The sequence below is a fragment of the Heteronotia binoei genome, chromosome 1, assembly GCF_032191835.1.
Source record: "Heteronotia binoei isolate CCM8104 ecotype False Entrance Well chromosome 1, APGP_CSIRO_Hbin_v1, whole genome shotgun sequence".
NCBI classification, from domain to species: Eukaryota; Metazoa; Chordata; class Lepidosauria; order Squamata; family Gekkonidae; genus Heteronotia; species Heteronotia binoei.
In genome coordinates, this window is record NC_083223.1 from 45,906,344 (window position 1) to 45,928,257 (window position 21,914).

The 21,914-nt window shown below is 42.6% G+C and overlaps 1 protein-coding gene across 3 annotated transcripts in view; it reads right to left on the reverse strand.

Moving 5' to 3' along the window:
* Positions 1-21,914, reverse strand: part of LPIN1 (lipin 1) — a 146,541-nt gene that overhangs the window by 87,922 nt on the left and 36,705 nt on the right. For all 3 annotated transcript variants that reach the window (XM_060233799.1, XM_060233776.1, XM_060233793.1), the window contains exon 2: positions 6,733-6,789. In XM_060233799.1, the coding sequence (XP_060089782.1) occupies positions 6,733-6,789 (57 nt within the window). The remainder of the gene's footprint in view (positions 1-6,732; positions 6,790-21,914) is intronic.

Genomic DNA, 21,914 nt, shown 5'->3' on the forward strand with positions numbered 1-21,914 from the left:
CCTCACTAACATCTTAAAACAACCACTAACAGAATTTGAAGCAATCCTCAAAACTTCTCAGAGACCTCAAAGAATCACCTGATTTCATCTATCTATAATGTACTCTCAGTTCATGACAGAGCAAAATCCTTATCATACCAAACATCATGTCACAAGTATTGTGGTTAGAGCTTTCCTGAAGAAATCTGAGAGCCATTATGGAATTCCTCTCCATTCAATTTCAACATTGCTGACCTAAAACTGCAGACTTTTAAATTAGTTTCTCATTGGTATCCTACACTTCAGAAATTATTGTAGCTCATTGAATCCATCCGTCAGCCCATTATGTTGGGAAAAAATGCAGAGACAAAGGGGATTACCTGCATTGTTGGGCTTTTTGTCCTAAAAGACATCACTTTGGGGATTCTGTATTCAATCATATTAAGATAATCACAAATCTAGACATTCCTCTTAGTCTAGAAAATCTTTTCCGGAATAGTTGGGTTTCAAAGCATTGTTCATCTTCCAAATTGGAAATAGTTTCCTCCTCTCAGCTGCTAAAACTGTCATAGCCAAAAATTGGAAAAGTGTAATGGTTCCTAATCTTTCCCTTTGACATAAGAAACTGTTGAATTACTACCTTATGGCTAAACTTTCAGACAATCTCTCTCACTTTGACCATCCAACTTCCTCCTCTAATTTTATCTCTATCTGGTTCCCTACTTTGGAATATCTGGTAACTCAAAAGGAAATCTCTAAGATGGTTGAAGATCTGAGTCTTTGGAAAAATTTATTTGTTTTATCCTGTATTTAGACATCCTTTGAATTTTAGAGGTCTTTAACAGTACTTTGATTTTATTTTATTTTTTTTCTTGTACTGTGCAATTTTATTGACTCTGTATGTTGTATCTTTAAAATGCACAATAACATATAAGGAGGATGGGGACTGTGCAAATGAACAATGGCAATTCTAGCCTAAACAGGTGTGGAATTTTGTATCAACTATGAATACTGGATATAAGTGAGAATTCAAAATAGAAATTGAAGTGTATCCCCTATAACTTAGGGTTTATATTGATGTGGAAACTTATGCAAAATAAAATATTTTCAAAAGACATAAGAATGGATTCTTTCTATTATGTCTTCTGACAGGCCACTTTTAAAAATATTTTTTTTAAGTTATACTATTCTGTAATCACAGCAGAAGTGTGGCACCTGTCAGTTAACCATCCAAATGGTTCCTTGACTACCACTGGCTATAGATCCGCACTGCAAATATATAGAAATGTTATGCCTGTTTAACTATCATCTGCTCCCCATCAAACAATCCTGGGAAACTGGGAAACTAGTTTGGAGAGAATTCTTTGATAGAAACCTTCAACAGTCCTCCCACACAGAATTATAGATCCCATGATTCAGGTGATTATTGCTGAAATGAGTCTTGCCAACTTCCAGGTGGGGCCTGGAGATCTCCCAAAATTATAGATCCCAATAGGCAGCCATGTTGGTCTGAAGCAATAGAACAAAGCAGTAGACAAGTGCACCTTTAGGACCAACTAAATTTTATTCAGAATGTAAGCTTTCGTATGCTCTTAAGCAGACTTCATCAGACAAATGGGAATGGACGCCGCAATTCTTAATATAAGTATGCAGTGTGGAATCATGGGAATGTTTTTAGCAGATTAAAAGAATCACAAATAGGATCAGTGTTTGTTAGTATAGGACAAAACAGGGCTGAAAAAAACACTAGGTGATAAAAGACAGCAGTCTGCTTTTTATCACCTAGTGTTTTTTCAGCCCTGTTTTGTCCTATACTAACAAACACTGATCCTATTTGTGATTCTTTTAATCTGCTAAAAACATTCCCATGATTCCACACTGCATACATATATTAAGAATTGCGGCGTCCATTCCCATTTGTCTGATGAAGTCTGCTTAAAAGTATACGAAAGCTTACATTCTGAATAAAACTTAGTTGGTCTTAAAGGTGCACTTGTCTACTGCTTTGTTCCAAAATTATAGTTGATCTCCAGACTACAGAGATCCGTTTCTCTGGAGAAAAGGGGTTTTGGAGAGTTAGATGCTATCGCATTTTACAGTGCCAAGGTTCTGCCCCTCTCCAAACCCTGCCCTCCCCAGGACTGACTGCCAAATCTCCAGAAATTCCCCAACCTAGTGTTGGCAACCCTACCAGAAACAGTTTAAGGCTGTGGTGTAGATGTGACCTTAAGTGACGGTGCCGGTACATCTCTCAAATTTCCACAGAGTGGTCAAAATGAAATACTATATGCATTTGATAATAATAGAAGTATGAATTTGGTTAGTAATCTAAAACATTTCAGCTTCTAAAAGAAATACCAGGATAACTGTTGCTTCTGTAATTTCACTCAGGAGCACAGGTTGAAATTTTAAATAGAGAAAAGGTCTACCATTAACCATGGTGGCTGACAGAACCTCGGAATGCTGGTTACTAGAGGCAATTTGGGGCAGCAGGGGAGGGGGGACTGGCCTCTGTTTCCCTGCTGTGAACCTTTAGGGAAATCTGTTGGCTGTTGTGCCAAGCAGGATAGTAGATTAACCAGACAACTGGTCTGATTCAGTAGAATCTTATGGACAGATCTTCAACTCATGTAAATTAGCAAGGTTCTATTTAAGCTAATGGGACAGCCATTGATTTAAACAATAAACAACTATCATGTTGAACTTAAAGGGAGAAAAATCTTAATGTAACATGAACAATAACACAATAAAAGAGTGAAAAAGATATACAAAGTCAGAAATACAAATACCATCTTCTACATCAGTTGTCAATTCGCAGTGCAGTCTTTCGTTGTGTTACATCTTTCTACGCTGATTGACTTAGATGGGTGTAACTGCATAGGATAGTATGATAACAGAAGCCTCACAATTGTAAGCCACCTCAAACAGGGCACTGAAGAGGCAGCAGAGAAATATTCCAAATAAATAAACAAATAAACCTCCTACCCCACCCCAACATTCAAATTATAAAGAGAAAGCTATACAGAAGAATAAAACTAAGCCATACCCATAAGCATCCTAGAATCAAAGCCATAGGTCAATGCCTGCCTGTTCCCAGGTGAACTCTTCATTGTATGTCCAGGTCTCTCCCATCACCTCCACACTCTGCAGTCCACAACACAGCCACACAAGCATTACTAGTAATCAGTGCAGTGATGTCAGATGCCCCAGGCCTTGAGGAAGCTCCAGCGCTTCATCTCAGAATTGTCCCATGCGAAGGCAAGAGCCTTCATGAACTATCACAGAGGTTGCCAACCGTACAGATTTCCACTGGTCTGACTTGTCAGGTAACCAGTGCTTTGACATGACAACATTTCTTCACTGCTCAGTCACTCCTTTTACAGGTTTAGCAACATGCAGAATTACAATGGAGATTCCACATATCAGTAAAAATTGCGCCACTGAAATCATTCCCCTCCTGGATTTTTCTGTCCACACGGAGAACAGTTAGTTCAGATCATGAATCCACCTCTCTCCAATATTCATTAACGCCAATACAGGTATCCATTACTTTTAACAAAAACAAAAAAGTGAACTGATTTGGACTATTACTTCATGACAACATACCACTACTCCTCTAGGGTTGCGAATGTATGGCAACAAGTGGGAGTGAGGGGGGGGGGACAGACGTAAAAGCACAGAGTTTCAATGATTCCCAGAGTGATGTGACATAACTTCCAGATTTTACCCAGAACTGACATTATGTAGCACACAATGCCAGTGATTTCTTTTTTTAAAATTCTCTCATGGCTGCTTGTAGAAGCCGAAGGAAGGAAAGGTTGCCAGTGAAAGGTCTCCCACCATAGCAGGAAATCTGGCTACTCCTCCTCTGTCCCTACACTGCTTTTAAGCACAGAATCTGCAGACTCCCCTCATCCAGTGCCCAGAGAACAATCTGTGAATAAAAAAAGCACCCCCATAATACTGAACCCTCATTGCAGCTGTGGCAATCCATTTACCAGTATGTGCAATCCTTTTGCTGTGTGTGGTGCCATTTTGTGTGAAGAGAGCAGTGCACATTTTTTTTCCCAAGGTGCAATGCACATCATTGTAAACTCAGATTAGTGTGGCTGCCCATATAACAGCTAGAAAATATGTACATTGGTCTGCTTATGTAAAATGGTGACTGCACATATCAGGAAGATTACAGGTCTCCCATTACACAAGGGCAATACCTAAAATATATGTCTAAATTTTAAGTCCAGATTTGGTCCCGGCACTGTCTATACCCTCAAGGTTCAGACCAGCACCTGTCCCCCAAAGGCCTCTGTTGTACCTTCTGATACAGTGCTCTCTGAGAATGGGTTTGGTCTTTGAATCATTGCCTCAAAAGCAGACTATGGACCATTCATTTCCTCTCAGCCCTGGTTCATATGCTTTCTGCCTCTTACATGATGAAAAAGCAGTAGTCCCCACCCCCTTCCCCATGCAAATTACAGATGCTATGTTAAAACCATCTTTTAATCAGCTTTCCTGTCCAGGAGCACCAGATGTTTGATTGTGATTTTGTGATTTCTCTCCCTCAGACAGGCAGGCAGGGGAAAATAAAAAAAACCAAGACCTTTGCGCAATCTGAACTTGGGTGGAGATCCTGGCTCCTAATCGTGTTATGTTGGAGAGGGGAGGTAGCATACAACACAACTCCTGTCAATTATTAATTTTTGAACCACTTTCCATTTCGTAACAGGATTCATAAGGTAACTCTAGCAAATATCACCTTGTCTTGAAAGCATTCCTTGTTTTTGTTTTCTACAGCCTAACTATATGATACACACACTGCTCCTCCATCCATCCCTGGGTCTCTCTCAGGTCCTGTCATGAAGACATTCTCAGGGAGTTCCCAGTTGAAAGTTATTTTCTCTGGTGTAGGAGTTTAATTCAGATCAAGCTCACAGTACACGGGGCGGGGGGCATAATCCTTCCTCACCTCACACCATTTTCCTGACCTTAAATGGTCACAGGAAGCCACTGTTTGTTTTGTTGGAGAAACTTATGTAGAGTCTATCAGCACACATGAAGTTCTGCAATGAGCCAAATAGCAGCTTCCCAGGGTCATTTCAGGTTGGGGAAACAACTCAGGGGAACGCTTAAGTACTTTCTATGTATCAACACAGTCCTAATCTGAATTAGCCACCATGTGCCTGATAAATTTTAACCAGAAATCCTCAGAGCACATCTGCTTTACAGAAATCAAAGCAGACCTTAAAGAGTGCATAGTGAGAACTGATACCTGGTAACTGTTCATGTTGCTTATGTTTATCCTTCTTGTTCAGACAGCAACACTTATCTTGTTATAAGGATAATTTTATTGATTATCTATAGTCTGATATTGACCACAAAAATCAGTAGCTTCGCATGACACATTCCAGCTGCAGTCCATTTGGAGCTATTATGATGACCTCTTCCAGTCCTCTACTACGTCTTTTCCAAGAAATCTTTATCTGTCCCAAATGAGCCTACAGTGACAAAGATGTATTGATCAATCATATATAACATGGCAGTTCCTACTGAGGTCATTTTAAGCTTATAATGAGTCATTATCTGCTGATTACAAGCAAGAACAGCCTCCAGCTATCTGAGCAAGCCTGCCTTTGGTAGGCCATATAAATCTGCTCACAGCCATCGTAACACCTTGTAATGACCTTCTTGATGGACCACATAACATGAGATGGCTGAACCATGACTAAAGGACTGCAAGCATGCATAAATCAGCTGATCCCATACAGGAGCCACGTGAGTAGACAAAGATGAATAATTTAGAAAGTAATCTAAAAGTGTATGTTTGATGGGGGGCATGCAATGCCCCCTTTCATATTACTATTCTAAACTGGATGTTCTCTATTGTTGGCCTGGCAATATAGGGACCCCATATAGTAGATTTCATTCCATCAATAAGCCATCTTTGAAGGCAAGGCCATAGCCAGGAATTTTTCTCTTGGGGGCGGGGGCAGGCAGGGGGCAGTTTAGCACAGTGAAGCTTACTTCTGAGGAAGCCTGCTAAACCGATCAGGCTGTGCAAAGTAATGGAGAAGCTGCTCTTGTTTCGGTTTGACTGAGCAGCCAATGTGTCTATTCCAGGTCAGGGCTCGCAAACAAACATTTATAGGAAACTTCATATTAACTTTACTTGTGGAATACTTTGGAGGTTTGGATTGTTCGAAACTGTCACCTTCATTTAAAAAAAAAGTTTTCTCATAGTCTGCAGTCTCGCTCAACAACCCTTTAGAAATGCTGATGGTCAAGTCACACCTCCAGGTAGTGAATTCTTTTTAGCCCAATAAAATTTTATGCTAATGAGCTAATGTACAGTGATAGTCAGTTCACACCTCCAGACAGCTAGCAGGGAAATGAAAATAGCTTTTACCTACAAAAGGGTTTTTTTCCTCTGTCTCCTACCAGAGCAGACAAGGTACAATCTTCTGGCCAGGCTGGATAAATTGGGAAGGGGACTTTGCCTTGTGAGAGCCCTCCCATAGCTATGGGGCAGTTTGAAGGGGCCTGGCCATTTCAAACAGCACCACGTTTCCCCCCTCTTTTTTTTTTGGCTGTGCGGTCTTTCATGCTAAGAACTTTCTAATATCTAATTTGCATCTACAGCAAAGCTCTGTGAAATTTTACGGGGAGCCTGGAGTTTTTACATCCTCTATCTGTGGCACAATTCAATAAATTACAACCCAAAGATTACCCACAGATCTTTTCACCTTGCACACTCACATTCAGGTTACGGGTCCAGACATTTCGGATCCAGCCAGGATCCTTCATCAGTGGAATCTAAAAGCAAAACAGAAAGAATAACTAACAATTACAACTCATCCATCATTCAAATGACCTATCACACCAAACATACATCTAGAGACTTCCTGCTCTGCCACAAAATTGTGCCTCCTCTCTAACATTGTTTGAACATTTGCTGTAAATTTTTATCACCATTGAGAATGGGTTTCAGATGTCCACTACAGCTGTTGAACCCCAAATGCCCAAAAAAATATACTTTAAAAAAAAACTCTCAGGAAACATCAACCTTATATACTCTAAACCACAGAAGACATAGTGCCATTTTAAGCTTGTCTGCGCAGAATCCTACTCAGGTCTAGTCAATGGGCTTACTCCCAGGAAAGCAATTTTAGGACTGCACTGTGAGTGAACTGACTACTGTTTTTATTGGAGCTTGTTTTAAACTGGCCTCTCTTTATAGCATCTCTTTTCCTCGGCCCTTTATGTTGTGAACATCAAAGTGTCAGTCTAATAGGCATGCATGTCAATGCATCGGGGGATGAGAGCTCTTACTGGTACTTGACAAAATTTATGTTGGAATACATTTTGTAAGTCTTTAAAGTACCACTGAGGTCCTGTTATATTTTACTTCTGACTCTGAGCAAACATAGGGAAGATTAGGATGCTCATCTCTAGGGACAGGACTGTTTAGGTTCAGAGATGTGCAATCCAGTCATGCACCATGTAGTAACTGGTACATAAGCAATTTAAAACTGCATATTGTTACATATGCCTCACTCCCCAATGGGTGAAAAGTTACAGATGCAGTGTTTACCTGAGTTGGGTTCCTTTTAGAGTAAGAGGGAACACTGGAGACATGTGGCATTTTTGTAGTTTTCAGTAGCTTTATTTTAAAATGCAAAGGCAATGCAGAGGTAGAGGCACAGAGAACCTCATGAAGGGCAGCAGATCCACTACCCAGAGAGAGAGAGAAAGAAAGAGATCTTGCATCCCATGGTGCTTCAGCCAACTCAGAGCAGTGTCTCCTTGTTTCTTTCTCTGATTCCTCTAGGGTTGCTGCATTTCCCACTATAACAGGAGACTTCCCAATAGCCACCTCTGATCCCAAAAGCCATTTAGTTGGGCAGCAAGGAGAAATGTTCAAAAAATTGACATGACATCACCTGTGAGTGAACATAGAGGTGTCAGGATTGTGTTGACATGGCACTCTAGGATTCACTGCAAACTCTATGGCTAAAAGATTTTCCAGTGACTCCTGGAGTGTCACATTGATATAATGCCATCACTTCCAGGTTTGACCTGGCAATGATGTCTTACCAGGGCCTTTTTTGCAGAAAAAGTCTAGCAGGAACTCATTTTCGTATTAGGCCACACCCCCTGACATCACCATTGTTTAGCATACGGCATTTGTGTAGGAAAAGCCCAGCAGACACTCATTTGCATATTAGACCACACCCCCTGATGCCAAGCCAGCTGGAACTGCATTCCTGTGCATTCCTGCTCAAAAAAAGCCCTGTGTCTTACCATCACTCCAACAGAGCTCCCATGTCCCCACATCAGTCTCCATCTAGTAACCTAGTATATTCCAGAATCTGAACTGTAATCTGAACTTTAAACACAGGCACACCTCTGCTTTTCTCTTCAAGAGTATCACCTATTCAAAGCCTCCCATTGAGGAGGCATCTACTATCATTAAGAAATATTTTTTATTTAGAATAGTATCTTCTCCCACCATCACCAACTCCTTTAAAAAAAAAGTTGGGAAACAAGAATGATAACAAATGCAATACAAAAATAATCATCTGTTAAAATCATTTTTAAAATTTACACAAGATAGATAGTTAAAACAAATAAGCATGTTACCAATAATATAATGGCAGAAAATTATAAATAATTTTGTATGGAGTGGAAAGAAATGAAGAAGAGGAAGAAGGAGGAGAGGAAGAAAAAGAAGAGGAAGAAGATTATGACAACTGAATTAAGAACCCATCCCCTCTCATGCCAGGCTCTGGGCAATGTGTGACATTCAATAAAACAATAAATAGATTTAAACAACTTTGCCCTTCACCTTGCCTTCTGCAGAAGCCTTAGCCCTCCCAGCGGCATTGGTGGTACTAGGGCCCTCCTCCAGCTCCAGCCCTGACAGGCCACCCAGCAACACCACCCGCAGTCACAGCGGCTCACCACTCACCTGCATCTCCACTGTGTGGGTTCTGCCCATAATGGCTCCTCTCCTCTCCTCTGTTTGGGCAACCCAACTATACCAAGGAGAGCATAGCCGAGAGGGACTGATTGGAGGGGCCATAAAGGTGAAACGGGGTTGATTTGTGAGGTCTCCCAAGTTCCTGGACCCCACTTTAGCTACAGACCTGACCCACAGTCACTTAATTTCCAGATTACCTCAGAGCACTAGCCAGAAAACATGCTGATTGTTCACTGAGAACCAATAGCTCAGCCTAAGGAATTCAAGGTGGCTGTGGCACCAGGAGGAACAATATGTAGTCATTATAGTTACTGGTGTGAAATTGGGCTGGTGTTTACTGTTTTTCAGCACAAACAATTGAGAGATGCTACTAGATAGATTGCATCTATTGGCAATAGTCATCAATCATGATCATTGTGTGTGATCCTATTTATGTCATCGTTTTTGTTTCTGGTACAGTCACTCCTAAACTAAGGCTTAAATTGATTACAACTTGGCCCAGAGTTGTGGCGCTATAGAAGCAGCTGTTCTCTTGGATCACACAATAAAAACATTTTATTTAAACTTGTTTTTAAAGCATAGGTTTCAGAGTATCCCATATACTTTTTTTGCAAGAGATATGGGTCTCACCAGGGCTTTTTTTGAGCAGGAACACACATGTACGCAGTTGACATCAGGGGTGTGTGGTCTAATATGCAAATGAGTTCCTGTTGGGCTTTTTGCCCATTAGGCCACACCCCTGATGTCACTATTGTTTTGCATGGGGCTTTTTTGTAGAAAAGGCTCAGCAGGAACTCATTTGCATATTAGGCCACACCCCCTGACACCAAGCCAGCTGGAACGTTCCTGTGTGCTTCTGCTAAAAAAAAAAAAAACGCCCTGGCTAAACCACATGTTCAGTATACTCACTGAGTTAGTTGACTGGCCACCAGGCCAATAGAGGTGAGATCTGCCAACATTTTGACAAATCATTTTCACTGAGCTGTGCAATATCCTCCTGAGGGAATTACTAATTCAAAATAAGGCGACTGTGGTATTAAATGACTCGCTTAAGATTGTACAGGAAGTAATTTGGGTCTGAGCATCTTCCAATGAGCTGCTCTGTACCTTGATCATAAGATGGCAAAGAAGATAATAAATACGGTAAGGTTGCAATTGAGCTATTGTGCAAGGCTGCTAATTAGCTTCTGTAAGGTAGTCATTAGGTGTAATTGGGTTGGATCTCGCTGATCATTAATGCACATGCAAAGGGGAGGCAGTGTTCATCAGTTCCCCACTGCTATGGCAGACCTCTGACTTGCCCTGTGACAGACAGGAGGCTGCCCCGCCCCTGAAGAGAACAACAGCCACTCAGTCCTTTTATCCCTGAGCCTATGGGAGTCCTGCTCCAGCATCCAATCAGCCTTTCAGAGAAGGGATGCAATGTTGGAAGGAAGCGTAGTGGTAGTTCAGGTCTGCCTCAGGGAGAGGCAATGATAGTATAGATCTGCCTCAGCAAAAAAAAGCAGCCAGTTATCAGAGTCGCTCAGCCTAGCAGCATGTTAGAGTAGTTTTAACTACCTTTGGGAGAGGACAGAGTACCCAGTTGTCAGGTTTGTCTCTGGAGAGATCTTGTACTGTTTAGACTGAGTTATGTGATAGGGCAGGCTGGTGTGCGTGAAAGGATCCAACCTAGTGGCTGATTGGTGAAAGCCAGCTTGTACCAGCAAGCATTAAAGGGAATTCCGACACACTCTGAAGCCATAGCTAGCTTAAATCAACGTGCCTCAGCCAGGCTTCTCATTTGAATGTCTCGAGACCTCTGCTGCTGAACTGTTCTTTAAAACTAATCTGTAAATAAATAAATCTTTGTTGTTTGCATACAGATCCTGCTTCAGTGATCTCCATGTTGTTCTTGCTCCCCACAAAACTTACCTCATGGCAACAAACCCAAAACCTTTATGCTTGCTGCCTTAAGAACTAGGGTTGCCAAGTCTGACTCAGAAAATATCTGGAGACTTTGTGGGGTGGAGCCAGGAGCAAGGGTGTGGCAAGCACAACTGAACTCCAAAGGGAGTTCTGGCCATCACATTTAAAGGGACCACACACCTTTTAAATGCCTTCCCTCCATTTGGAATAATGAAGGATAGGGACACCTTCTTTGGGGGCTCCCAGAATTGGTCCCCCCAGTCCAATATTTTTTAAACTTGGGGAATATTTTGAGAGTCGCCGGATGCTATGCTGAAAATTTGGTGCCTCTACCTCAAAAAACAGCCCCCCTGAGCCCCAGATACCCATGAATCAATTTTCCATTATACCCTATGGGAATTGGTCTCCAAAGAGAATAATGGAGTGCCCAGTAGATATTTCCTCCCCCCACTCCCACTTTCTGATGATGAAGCGGGGGAGGGCCTCCAAACCAGGGGATCACCTGGGGATTGGCAGCCCTATTAAGAACATCTGGTAACTGAGGGGAAGGCTTGCAATTCAAAACAAATCTGCTTTCCCCAAATCATAAGAGGCTGTGCACCTCCCCTCAGTTGGTAGAAAGGGCCTGTCATACACCCCATATGCTGTTCTTGGGGATCCACTGTCCCCCAGAAGTGGAGTTTGGGAATGAACAGGAGGGGAGGGAAAGAAGTCATGATTATATTTCCCTCTAAGCTGCACTAGGGGGCTCTGGCATGCAAATTTCAACAAGCAGCTCAGGAATGTCTGATTCTGCAGAAACATGTGACATTAAAAAAAAAATTGTTCAGGGGGGTTAAGAAACCCAAGATGATAAAAGGAATACCTGCAACTTTAAGCAATGGATTCCCTCAATGGCTGTTGCTAGGCAACTGCAGTATTCCAAGCTTGGTTCTTCTATCATTACAAGGCAGGGGATGGGGCAGAGCCCTATCCAAGCCTATTTTGGCCTTTGAGCCAGGATTCATTGGGGCCAGGCCTGGCTAGGGTTGCCAGCTCTGGGCTGCAAAACTCCTAGAGATTTTGTGGTGAAGTCTGAGCAGGGAAGGATCTGGGAAGGGAAAAGATCTCAGCTGGATATTATTTTTATTTTATTTAGTTAATTTATATTCTGCCCTTTCCCGGAAATGGGCTCAGGAAGGATGACAACATAGACAAAACAACAATTAAAACTTACAATTAAAATCAAACAATCAAACAATATGAGGCAGTACAATAAAACAATAGGCAAGTTATAGACCATAGATGGCGTTTTCAGTTGGGCACATTCTTATGTACTGATGGTCTAAAAAGACAATGGGCGTTTTCGCACAGGGCTTACCCCGGAGCGACGTCCCTCTGCGCGGATTTTGCACCAACTGCTCTGCAGAACCAGGAAGAGCCGCGAAGAGCCACAGCTTTTGCGTCGCAAATATAAACTGGTTTTTGGCGGTTTACATTTGCGACGCAAAAGCCGCGGCACTTTGCGGCTCTTCCTGGTTCTGCGGAGCAGTTGGTGCGAAATCCACGCAGACGCTGCGCGGTGAAGAGGGACGTCGCTCCGGGGTAAGCCCTGTGCGAAAACGCCCAATGAGTGATGGTATAGCAATAAGATGGTATCGTAGCAAAGAAGGCCAGCCGATGGGATATGCCCTCCAAAGCAGTCAGTTTCTCCAGGAAGGTGGATCTGTGCTTTTCTGGAGTCCAGTTGTAATTCTGGGGTAATCCAACCTTGAAGTTAGGGTTTCACCAACTAGCCAGCAGGGAAAACCTCCAAACAGTGACATCATTGTGAAATGTCCTGCCCAACCCCAGAACGCTCCCCAAAATCCCCCTGCTGCAACTAAGAGGGAACCTGGCAATCCTACTGGAAGTTGTCAACTCAAGGTCGGACAGCAACCAGTTTGCATGACTCAACTACGCTTGGGTGCTTGCTACTGTTTAACAGCAGCCACCCTATGAAGGCCAACACGGTTTATCAGTTAGAGCTTCAGAGTAGAGTCTGGGAGACCAGAGTTCGAAGTCCCAACTTGGTGTGGAAGTTCACTGAGTGATTATGGACCAGTCACATATTTTCAGCCTAACCTACCTGACAGGGTTGTTGTGCAGATAAAATGGAGGAGAGGAGAATAATTGAGCTATTTTTGTCCCCATTGTGGAAAAATGTGAGATATAAGATAAGTAAATAAATATAGCAGAAGATGGGAGGCAGATAAAGTAGGTTGATGAATGACTGAGAAGGAGAGCATGAGGAAGGGAAAGGGAAGAGGATACCAGGTTGCCAGGGGGAGGGAAAGAGGTAATAGCCTGGGGGGAGACAGAGGAAAGTGAAGTTCTCCTCCACAAGTCCTTGAGGGTTTCCTGCCATGAAAGTGGGCCTGGCCCAGAGGCTGGCACCACTCAGCTTGTACATAATTTTCCTAGATAGGAAGACAGTTTGTGGAGGGGAGGGACATCAGAAGGCTATAATGCCATATACTCCATCCTCCAAAGCAGCCATTTCCTCCAAGGGGATTGCCAACCTCCAGGTGAGATCACACAAAATCATAACTGATCTCCAAATAAGAGATCGGTGAACCTGGAGAAAACGATTGATTTGGAAGGTGGACTCTATAGCACTATACCTTGCTGACCTCTTTTCTCTTCCCAAACCTCACCCTCCCAAGGTTCTTCCACCAGTTCTCCAGGAATTTCCCAATATGGAATAGGCAACCCTAAGGGGGAACTGGTTTATGTAGTTGGGAGATCTGTTCGTCAGGCCCTGTCCAGAAGTTAGTGACACTTGAAGTGGGAAAAGAGAAGAGGCTATGGGGGCTTTCAGGGAAAGAAAAGAGGAAATGGTGGTGGAGGAGGAAATGTGATGTCTCCAGTAAGTCCTTGCAGGTTCCCAGTTATCTTTTATAATAACATCCCGCACATACTGAGCGCCACCTTGACTGGCAACCCCCAGGAACATCAAGGGGGCAGAGAGTATGCCAACTGGCACTGCAGAATGCTTCAGGAATTGCCCAAATCTCTGGGGGTTTTTTTTACATACATGCAATTGAAACATTGGAGGAAAGCAAATCACATGTTTCCTAGTTTCACAGGCTTGGAAGAGCTCAAGCATTTTTGGATGAGTCTAAAAAGCATAGGGAACAACATAGCCTAGTTGGGAATGGTAACAACAATAAATGTACTGCAATATGTTGGGCAATTCTTCAAGTGTTTCAGACAATATGATGTCAAATCTTTGGGAATAAAAGCAACACTGTATAGTCGGTCTTGAAAACAACTTTCTTCATGTAGTGATATAACCAGCAGCTCGTGACTATCTGGGAAACTCGCCAAGAGTTTTGAGCACACAGTAGAATGCAAGTTGACACTACTTTACAATGCAGAGTTATAAATAACATTCAAATGCTATAACCCAAAAGCCGCATAAGCCACGAGTGAACTTTGAAAATTACAGGGCAAAGCATTTAATGTTATGACCAAGCACTGATTCATATTTGTAAAGTAAATTATCCAATGCAAAAATTAAGGACATATGTTCAGTGCTGAATGTAACAGGATGTTGTGGACATAAGGTAGGTCTCCCATCTTCTTTCATAAAACAAATCCAGAAAATAATGTGTGTGCAAGTGTCCACATTCAATAGGCTGACATAATTCATTATATAATGAAGTAAAAAGGGTATTTAAAGGGGGGGAGTTTTCAGCTTTGAGCAACATAAATATCCCAAGCAATCAAATCACAACGATCTTATGAGTAGAAGAAAACAGAGAGCAAGAGCTACTAGTCCACGGCCAACCAGTTTCCATGGCCAAGTGGGGATTGAAACCCTGGCCTTCCAGAGCCTTTCCCTATGTTCTAACCACATAAGAACATAAGAGAAGCCATGTTGGATCAGGCCAACGGCCCATCCAGTCCAACACTCTGTGTCACACAGTGGCAAAAAATTTTATATATACACACACACTGTGGCTAATAGCCAGTGATGGACCTGTGCTCCATATTTTTATCTAAACCCCTCTTGAAGGTGGCTATACTTGTGGCCGCCACCACCTCCTGTGGCAGTGAATTCCACATGTTAATCACCCTTTGGGTGAAGAAGTACTTCCTTTTATCCGTTTTAACCTGTCTGCTCAGCAATTTCATTGAATGCCCACGAGTTCTTGTATTGTGAGAAAGGGAGAAAAGTACTTCTTTCTCCAGCCACTATATCACGCTGCCTCTAAAAGAAAACCTGATCAAAATTCAAAGAAGAAACACAAAACTCGGGGAGAAAACTCTGTGTACAGCCAGAGCTTTGTTTTCTGTCTTATTAGAACAAGTTCTTATTAGAGCAAGTTCCATTGCTCAGGAGACAGTCTTGTTTTCCAAAGTGGGCAGAATCTTGTGTTTGGCAGTGCGTCTGCAGAAAGTAAAACGGAGGAAGGCTTACTCTGATGTTTAAGGCAATGGCTTGGGTACAGGCAAGCCAAGAACACAGGAAGACTCTGGTTTTGGCTCTCTGACATGTTTCAGATTTCCTATGTAACTGGGAAATGATACCACAATCCCAAATCCAGAATCTGTTAGGGATGCACAAGCTGTCCAGCAAACAGGTTCACCAGGCCAGCATTTGACAGCTGCAGTGACTCATGAGCTGAGCTGAACACCCTCACCTCACCACCAGACAGCTTAAACGATGTCCAAACTGCTTTGTGGGGATGCAGTAGCTGTAGTTATTGTTGCCAACTTCCAGGCAGGGTCTGGAGTTCTCCCCCAATTCCAGCTGTTCTCCAGACTACAAAGACCAGTTCCATTGGAGAAAATGGCACCTTCAGAGGGCAGACTGTATGGCTATATCATAGACACATGGTGAAATCCTCCCTCAAATTTCCCCTTCCCCCAAATCTCCAGGAATTTCTCATGCTAAGACTGGCAATGCTAGCTAGAGCCATCCAGCTTCATGTCCTTCTGCCTTGGAAGTCACTTTTGCATCTAGTAGGTGAAATTGATTCTCCTCGAGTAATTAAATAATATGAGGAGGGTACTATGATCCATAAGGCTGGGCCAAAAATGCACATGTGTGAAATAACAGTGACGATGACACAGACTTAGAACATCAAACCTTAGGCCTTAAGAAAACAGTAGTTGACCATCTAATTTGCTAACTACTTATTTAAGTGATTGACTGGCAAGTGGCAAGTGGTGAGAACAGGCATGTGAACAGGGGAAGAAACCGGGACTACTTCTAGGCTGTGTAATGATGCGCGTGTGGATTACTGCTGGTAGCACTAGAACAAAGTCTGAGTCCACTTTTTCAGAAGTGGGCATGCACAGGAAAGCTTATACCCAGAATTAAACTTCGTTGGTCTTAAAGGTGCCACTGGACTCAAACTTTGGTCTGTTGCTTCACACCAACATGGCCACCCACCTGAATCTATTTTGCTGGTAGAACTGTACTGTATGAATATGTGAAAAGTAAGCATATTGGTTTATAAGTCATCATTCTACAGCAAAAGGGATACTCTAGTGTGAAACTACTGAAGATTTAACAAGGTGCAAACTAGTTGAGCAAAATGTGGCATTTCTCAGCCATTACAGCTAGCTTATTAAGAAATCTGAGCTTCTTCAGCCATTACAAGTGTTAACTAATTTAGCAAAAATAGGAAGCTATGTTACCATCAATTACGTCTATTGTGAATAGTTACTGCACTCTTCTTCATTGCATTTCAGTGTTACCTAATTACATCTCACTTAGTACATCCTACAGTTAATGGGCCCTTTGATCCTGTTTACAACTTTCTTTTCCCCCAAAACTTGATTACCTAGTGAGGATTAACTACTCCTCTGGAAGAGGTATAATGTCTCTTAAAACTTCCTTTCGCATACCCTTGGCAGCATCCACTGTGGTGGAACCTTTTGCATAAGACTGCTGTAATACTCAAGCTGCAGTGTCAAGTCAGCTGAGCACCTTGGAATGTCCACACATCAAATGAGATGTGCAATTGAGAAGGTTCTAGAAAATGAACTTTGGGCAACAGTCTTGTGCTTGGCAATGGAGGGACCTGATTGCATAATATTCTTAGAATTACTGATTTCTGACACAGCTGCTCCATCTGAGCGTGACTGAATGATATCATGTAATCCTTGGGCAATCCATTTCTGTTGTTAGAACAAATTCAACAACAGTGTCAAGACATTGTGGATTATTCCTATCATCAGAAAAGGCCCAGAAGGAACTCATTTGCATATTCAACCACACCCCCTGATGTCACCATTGTTTCACACAGGGCTTTTTGTAGAAAAAGACTAGCAGGAACTCATATTCATATTGGGCCACACCCCCAATGTCACCAATGTTTCACACGGGGTTTTTTGTAGAAAAAGCCCAGCAGGAACTCATTTGCATATTAGGCAACACACCCCTGGCACCAAGCCAGCCAGAACTGCATTCCTCAGCATTCCTGCTCAAAAAAAGCCCTGTTCCTCCCCCCCACTCCCTTCATCTACCAGGATACAAGCTATCAACCCTATTTGCCAGCCTATAGCTATCCATCCATCTACATGTATTCCATGGAATAATTTCTCCTATTATTTGTTGCCAATAGCAGCCAATGGCAAATGAGCTAATTTACCATAAATTATGCAAAAAAAATCCTTGTTACATAGTGAAGGAAAGGTTCAAAGCAGAGAGCTGGAAATATCATTGGTAATTAATGTTCAAATCTCAGTCTGAGAAGACCTTCAAAATAATATTCCCCAGAGTTTCTGAGGTACCCAAAACGGGAAATTGATTCCACAATCATGATTAGCACACAGCATCCCTAATTTATCAATAATTTACTTTTCCTGTTTTATTCCTTTCCTGATTTCTTTTGTAAGGAAACAGAGAGCTGAAGGGCAATGCTTCCCGCCCCCCCCTTGGCTCATGAACCCCATCATGCTGCCATTAGTAACTATTCTAGTGAACCTGGTCTGTATGACCCTATGTAATCTCTACTTGTCCTAAACAGTTGTTAAAGAATTTCAGGGGGGAAATAGCTGAACTTGAGTTCTTCCACAAATTTTGAACAATGGACCACCAACGGCTGAATAGAGACATGGGAATCTTATCTCACTATAGGTGCTAATATTCTGCCCCTAAGCATTTCTCCCTTGCTTTAATCAAGCTAATTACTTTTTGCATTGTACCTCTTCATCCTGCATTCTGACATTCTTTGCAATACCCCTCCCACCTCCAGATGGGAATATAAAGACATATGCATCTCCATCTACTTGTAGGAGGCTTTGATTTTTGAAAGCTGGTACTCCCCCCCCAAAAAAAAATCTTGTTGGTCTCTGTGAAGAAATGCATTTTGTCCTGGGAGAACTGAAATGAGCCAAACCTCCTCTTTGTGTTTTAAAAGTTGTTTCCCCCCCCTCTGGGCAGAGACCAGGCAGGAGGTAGGGGAAAGTCTGTCCAGTTGCTTCTCAGACCTACATCAGCTCATCTTCATACAACTGCTAATAGATCTAATAGGTGAGATAATGGGTGGGTCAAGCTCTCCCCCTTTCCCTAAGCAGGGAACAGAGATTTTTGGAGGAATGAAATGCTAGAGGGACTTCCAGGAGGAAATGTCCTGGAGATTTCTAGAAAAAGCCTCTTCAACCTGGTGTGACCTGGTAGAGAAACAGATATGATAAAAACTCCTTGTAGTGGGAAGGAGATCTCTTTTCCTGGGATGCTGAGTTCATGAAAGGATGCAGACCTCTCCTCTGGGAAGGCAGCCATTTTTGACCAGGTGCTTGCCTGGAGAGCTGGAGCAAGCATCAAGGTAATAGTGACTCTATAGAGATCTGGAACTTGTAAACTAAAGAAGCTGTCCTATATTTTAAAATCTGATAGGGCATATATAGAGAGAGGGACAGAGGACTTGCATTTTACCCTTTTCTTTTGTATCCCTTGCTCAGTCTGGTACTAAAAAGTATACGTAAACATTTTCTTTTGAATGAATACCTTATCACTTTAGAGGTTGGTAGGGGTTCTCTGTACCACATAGACCTCCAGCATCTTGGACATGCTTTTTAAGAATATCAGGGGAAGGCAAGCAGTTTGCAAGCGGCTATTCTTCCAGAGGTGTTGCACAAGGCAGTAACTGTCCCTGTGGTAGCCAGGCACTGGGCTGCGGGAGACACAGAGGCAAGGCCTCAGGACATGGAAGGGAAGCTGGGAGACCTGACTCTCCTAGCAGGCAGTTCCTTAAAGAGGTCAGGTGGTGGTTGCAAGCTACCCATAAGTGAAATCTTGGATCTGTTGAGGCTGGGTGAGTGGGTGTCAACGTGGCAGATGAGGTTCAATGTGGCCAAGTGCAAAGTAATGCACATTGGGGCCAAGAATCCCAGCTACAAATACAAGTTGATGGGGTGTGAACTGGCAGAGACTGACCAAGAAAGAGATCTTGAGGTTGTGGTAGATAACTCACTGAAAATGTCAAGACAGTGTGCGATTGCAATAAAAAAGGCCAACGCCATGCTGGGAATTATTAGGAAGGGAATTGAAAACAAATCAGCCAGTATCATAATGCCCCTGTATAAATCGATGGTGTGGTCTCATTTGGAATACTGTGTACAATTCTGGTCACCACATCTCAAAAAGGATATTATAGCACTGGAAAAAGTGCAGAAAAGGGCAACTAGAATGATTACAGGTTTGGAACACTTTCCCTATGAAGAAAGGTTAAAACGCTTGGGGCTCTTTAGCTTGGAGAAACATCGACTGCAGAGTGACATGATAGAGGTTTACAAGATTATGCATGGGATGGAGACGGTAGAGAAAGAAGTAGTTTTCTCCCTTTCTCACAATACAAGAACTCATGGGCATTCAATGAAATTGCTGAGCAGTCGGGTTAGAATGGATAAAAGGAGGTACTTCTTCACCCAAAGGGTGATTAACATGTGGAATTCACTGCCACAGGAGGTGGTGGCAGCCACAAGCATAGCCAGCTTCAAGAGGGGATTAGATAAAAATATGGAGCAGAGGTCCATCAGTGGCTATTAGCCACAGTGTGTGTGTGTGTGTGTGTGTGTGTGTATAAAATTTTTGGCCACTGTGTGACACAGAGTGTTGGACTGGATGGGCCATTGACCTGATCCAACATGGCTTCTTTTATGTTCTTATATTCTTAATGCTCAGCAGTGTTTGTTGTAAATAATCAAATGTAATTAAATAAGAATTTATAGTGCAATTACACTTTTAAATTCAATAAAATCAGTGGGGAGAAGCCCCGCCCCCACAATCACCATGTACCTCTAGATCTCCGGCAGGTTTAGAAACCTGCAAACAGGTCCATTTTTAAAATATGTGCATTTATAGCTGAGCAGGAAACAGGAAGCGCTTTATGGAGAAGGGTCAGCAGCAGTTTTGTCAGAGCACAGACATTTGTTTTGCTTTGGTTTTTAGAACAAGTAAAGTTGTGAAGGAACAAGACCCAGTAAGTGTGTATGTGTGTGAGAGAGAGAGGGAGGAAGGGGCAGGGGATTCCCCAGTTTAGAGGCCCTCCCTCCACTTTAGAAAGCTTTAGAAAGTGGGGGGAAGCAGGGAAATGTCTACTGGGCACTCTATTATTTCCTATGGAGAACTATTCCCATAGGGAATAATGGGGAATTGATCCGTGGGTATCTGGGGCTTGGGGAGGATGTTCTTTGAGGTAGAGGCACCATAATTGTAGCATAGTATCTGATGCCTTTCCTCAAAACATCCTCCAAGTTTCAAAAGGATTGGACCAGGGGGGCCAATTCTATGAGCCCCCAAAGAAGGTGCCCCTATCCTTCATTATTTCTAATGGAGGGAAGGCATTGAAAAGGTGTGCAGTCCCTTTCAATGTGATGGCCAGAACTCCCTTTGGAGTTCAATTGTACTTGTTCCAACCTTGCTCATGACTTCACCCCCAATGTCTCCAGGCCCCACCCCCAAAGTCTCCTGGCTCCACCCCCAAAGTCCCCAGATATTTCTTGAATTGGACTTGGCAGCCCGAATGCTACTGTTCTACTGCAGACCAACACAAATACCCTCTGAAACTATGAATAAACATGCAATACTTTTTGATTTGCATTATTGATTCAGACTACTGCCATTTTTGCTTGGTGTACAATTTGGGATATGTTGGCGCAGAAAAAAATTGAAATGCACAAGGCATAGTGCTCGTGCATAGCACTAGTTCTGGAAAAACATAACATATCCTGTCTTAGACTGAAGGAAGTTTTGCCAGCCCAAATGTAGGAAGAAGGCTCCTTAGGCTGGAAGAAGGCTCAAACATTGCTCAGAGAAGTCATAGGATGCCTCCATTTCTCTGTGTTGAGACTCTAGGTTTATACGTGTCGTTTGAAGTACACAATGTTTTTTTTCTTGCAATTCACTGTGATAACTCCATTTGTTTCTACAGAACAATGTTATGGCCCAACCTGTTTTTGTATAAAATGCCATCCTAAGAAAAACATGTATCATCTGGTTTAGGCACATATATCCTGTTCAGGCAAGCTTGACACATGAGCTGACCCCAGGTCAGTTTGCATGTTGACAAGCTTCAGAGAATGGGTATGAGATGTGAAAATACACACCAGATCTCCAGGCACCAACTAAGAGCTGGAAACAAAAGGCATTCATCATAGCAATGTCAATACTTAACTTGTCCTGTTCTCAGAACAAACACAGGGAGCTATTTGTTTCTGCCCACGTGCTTGCTTTCTGTAGTAAACCTGGGCGTACACAGCAATATATACCTCCCAGCCATAAACGTCCACATGGCATTACTATCCTAACAGTGCTATTCTAAACAGAGTTACACAACACTTCTAAGTCCCTTGACTTCAAGATGGGGCTTCAAAGGCTTAGGTATCTCTGCTTGGGATGTCAGTGAAAGTCTCGGGGAAATCTGAACATGACTTTGCAGATTGTGCCATAAGGAGAATAAGGACGAAAAGAAGAAGGGAAGGAAGCCAAAGATGATGAAATATGAGATTTCTAATACAAACAAACACCTGAGCAAGGTGTGGACATTCTGAACAGGTCCTTACTAGTGTG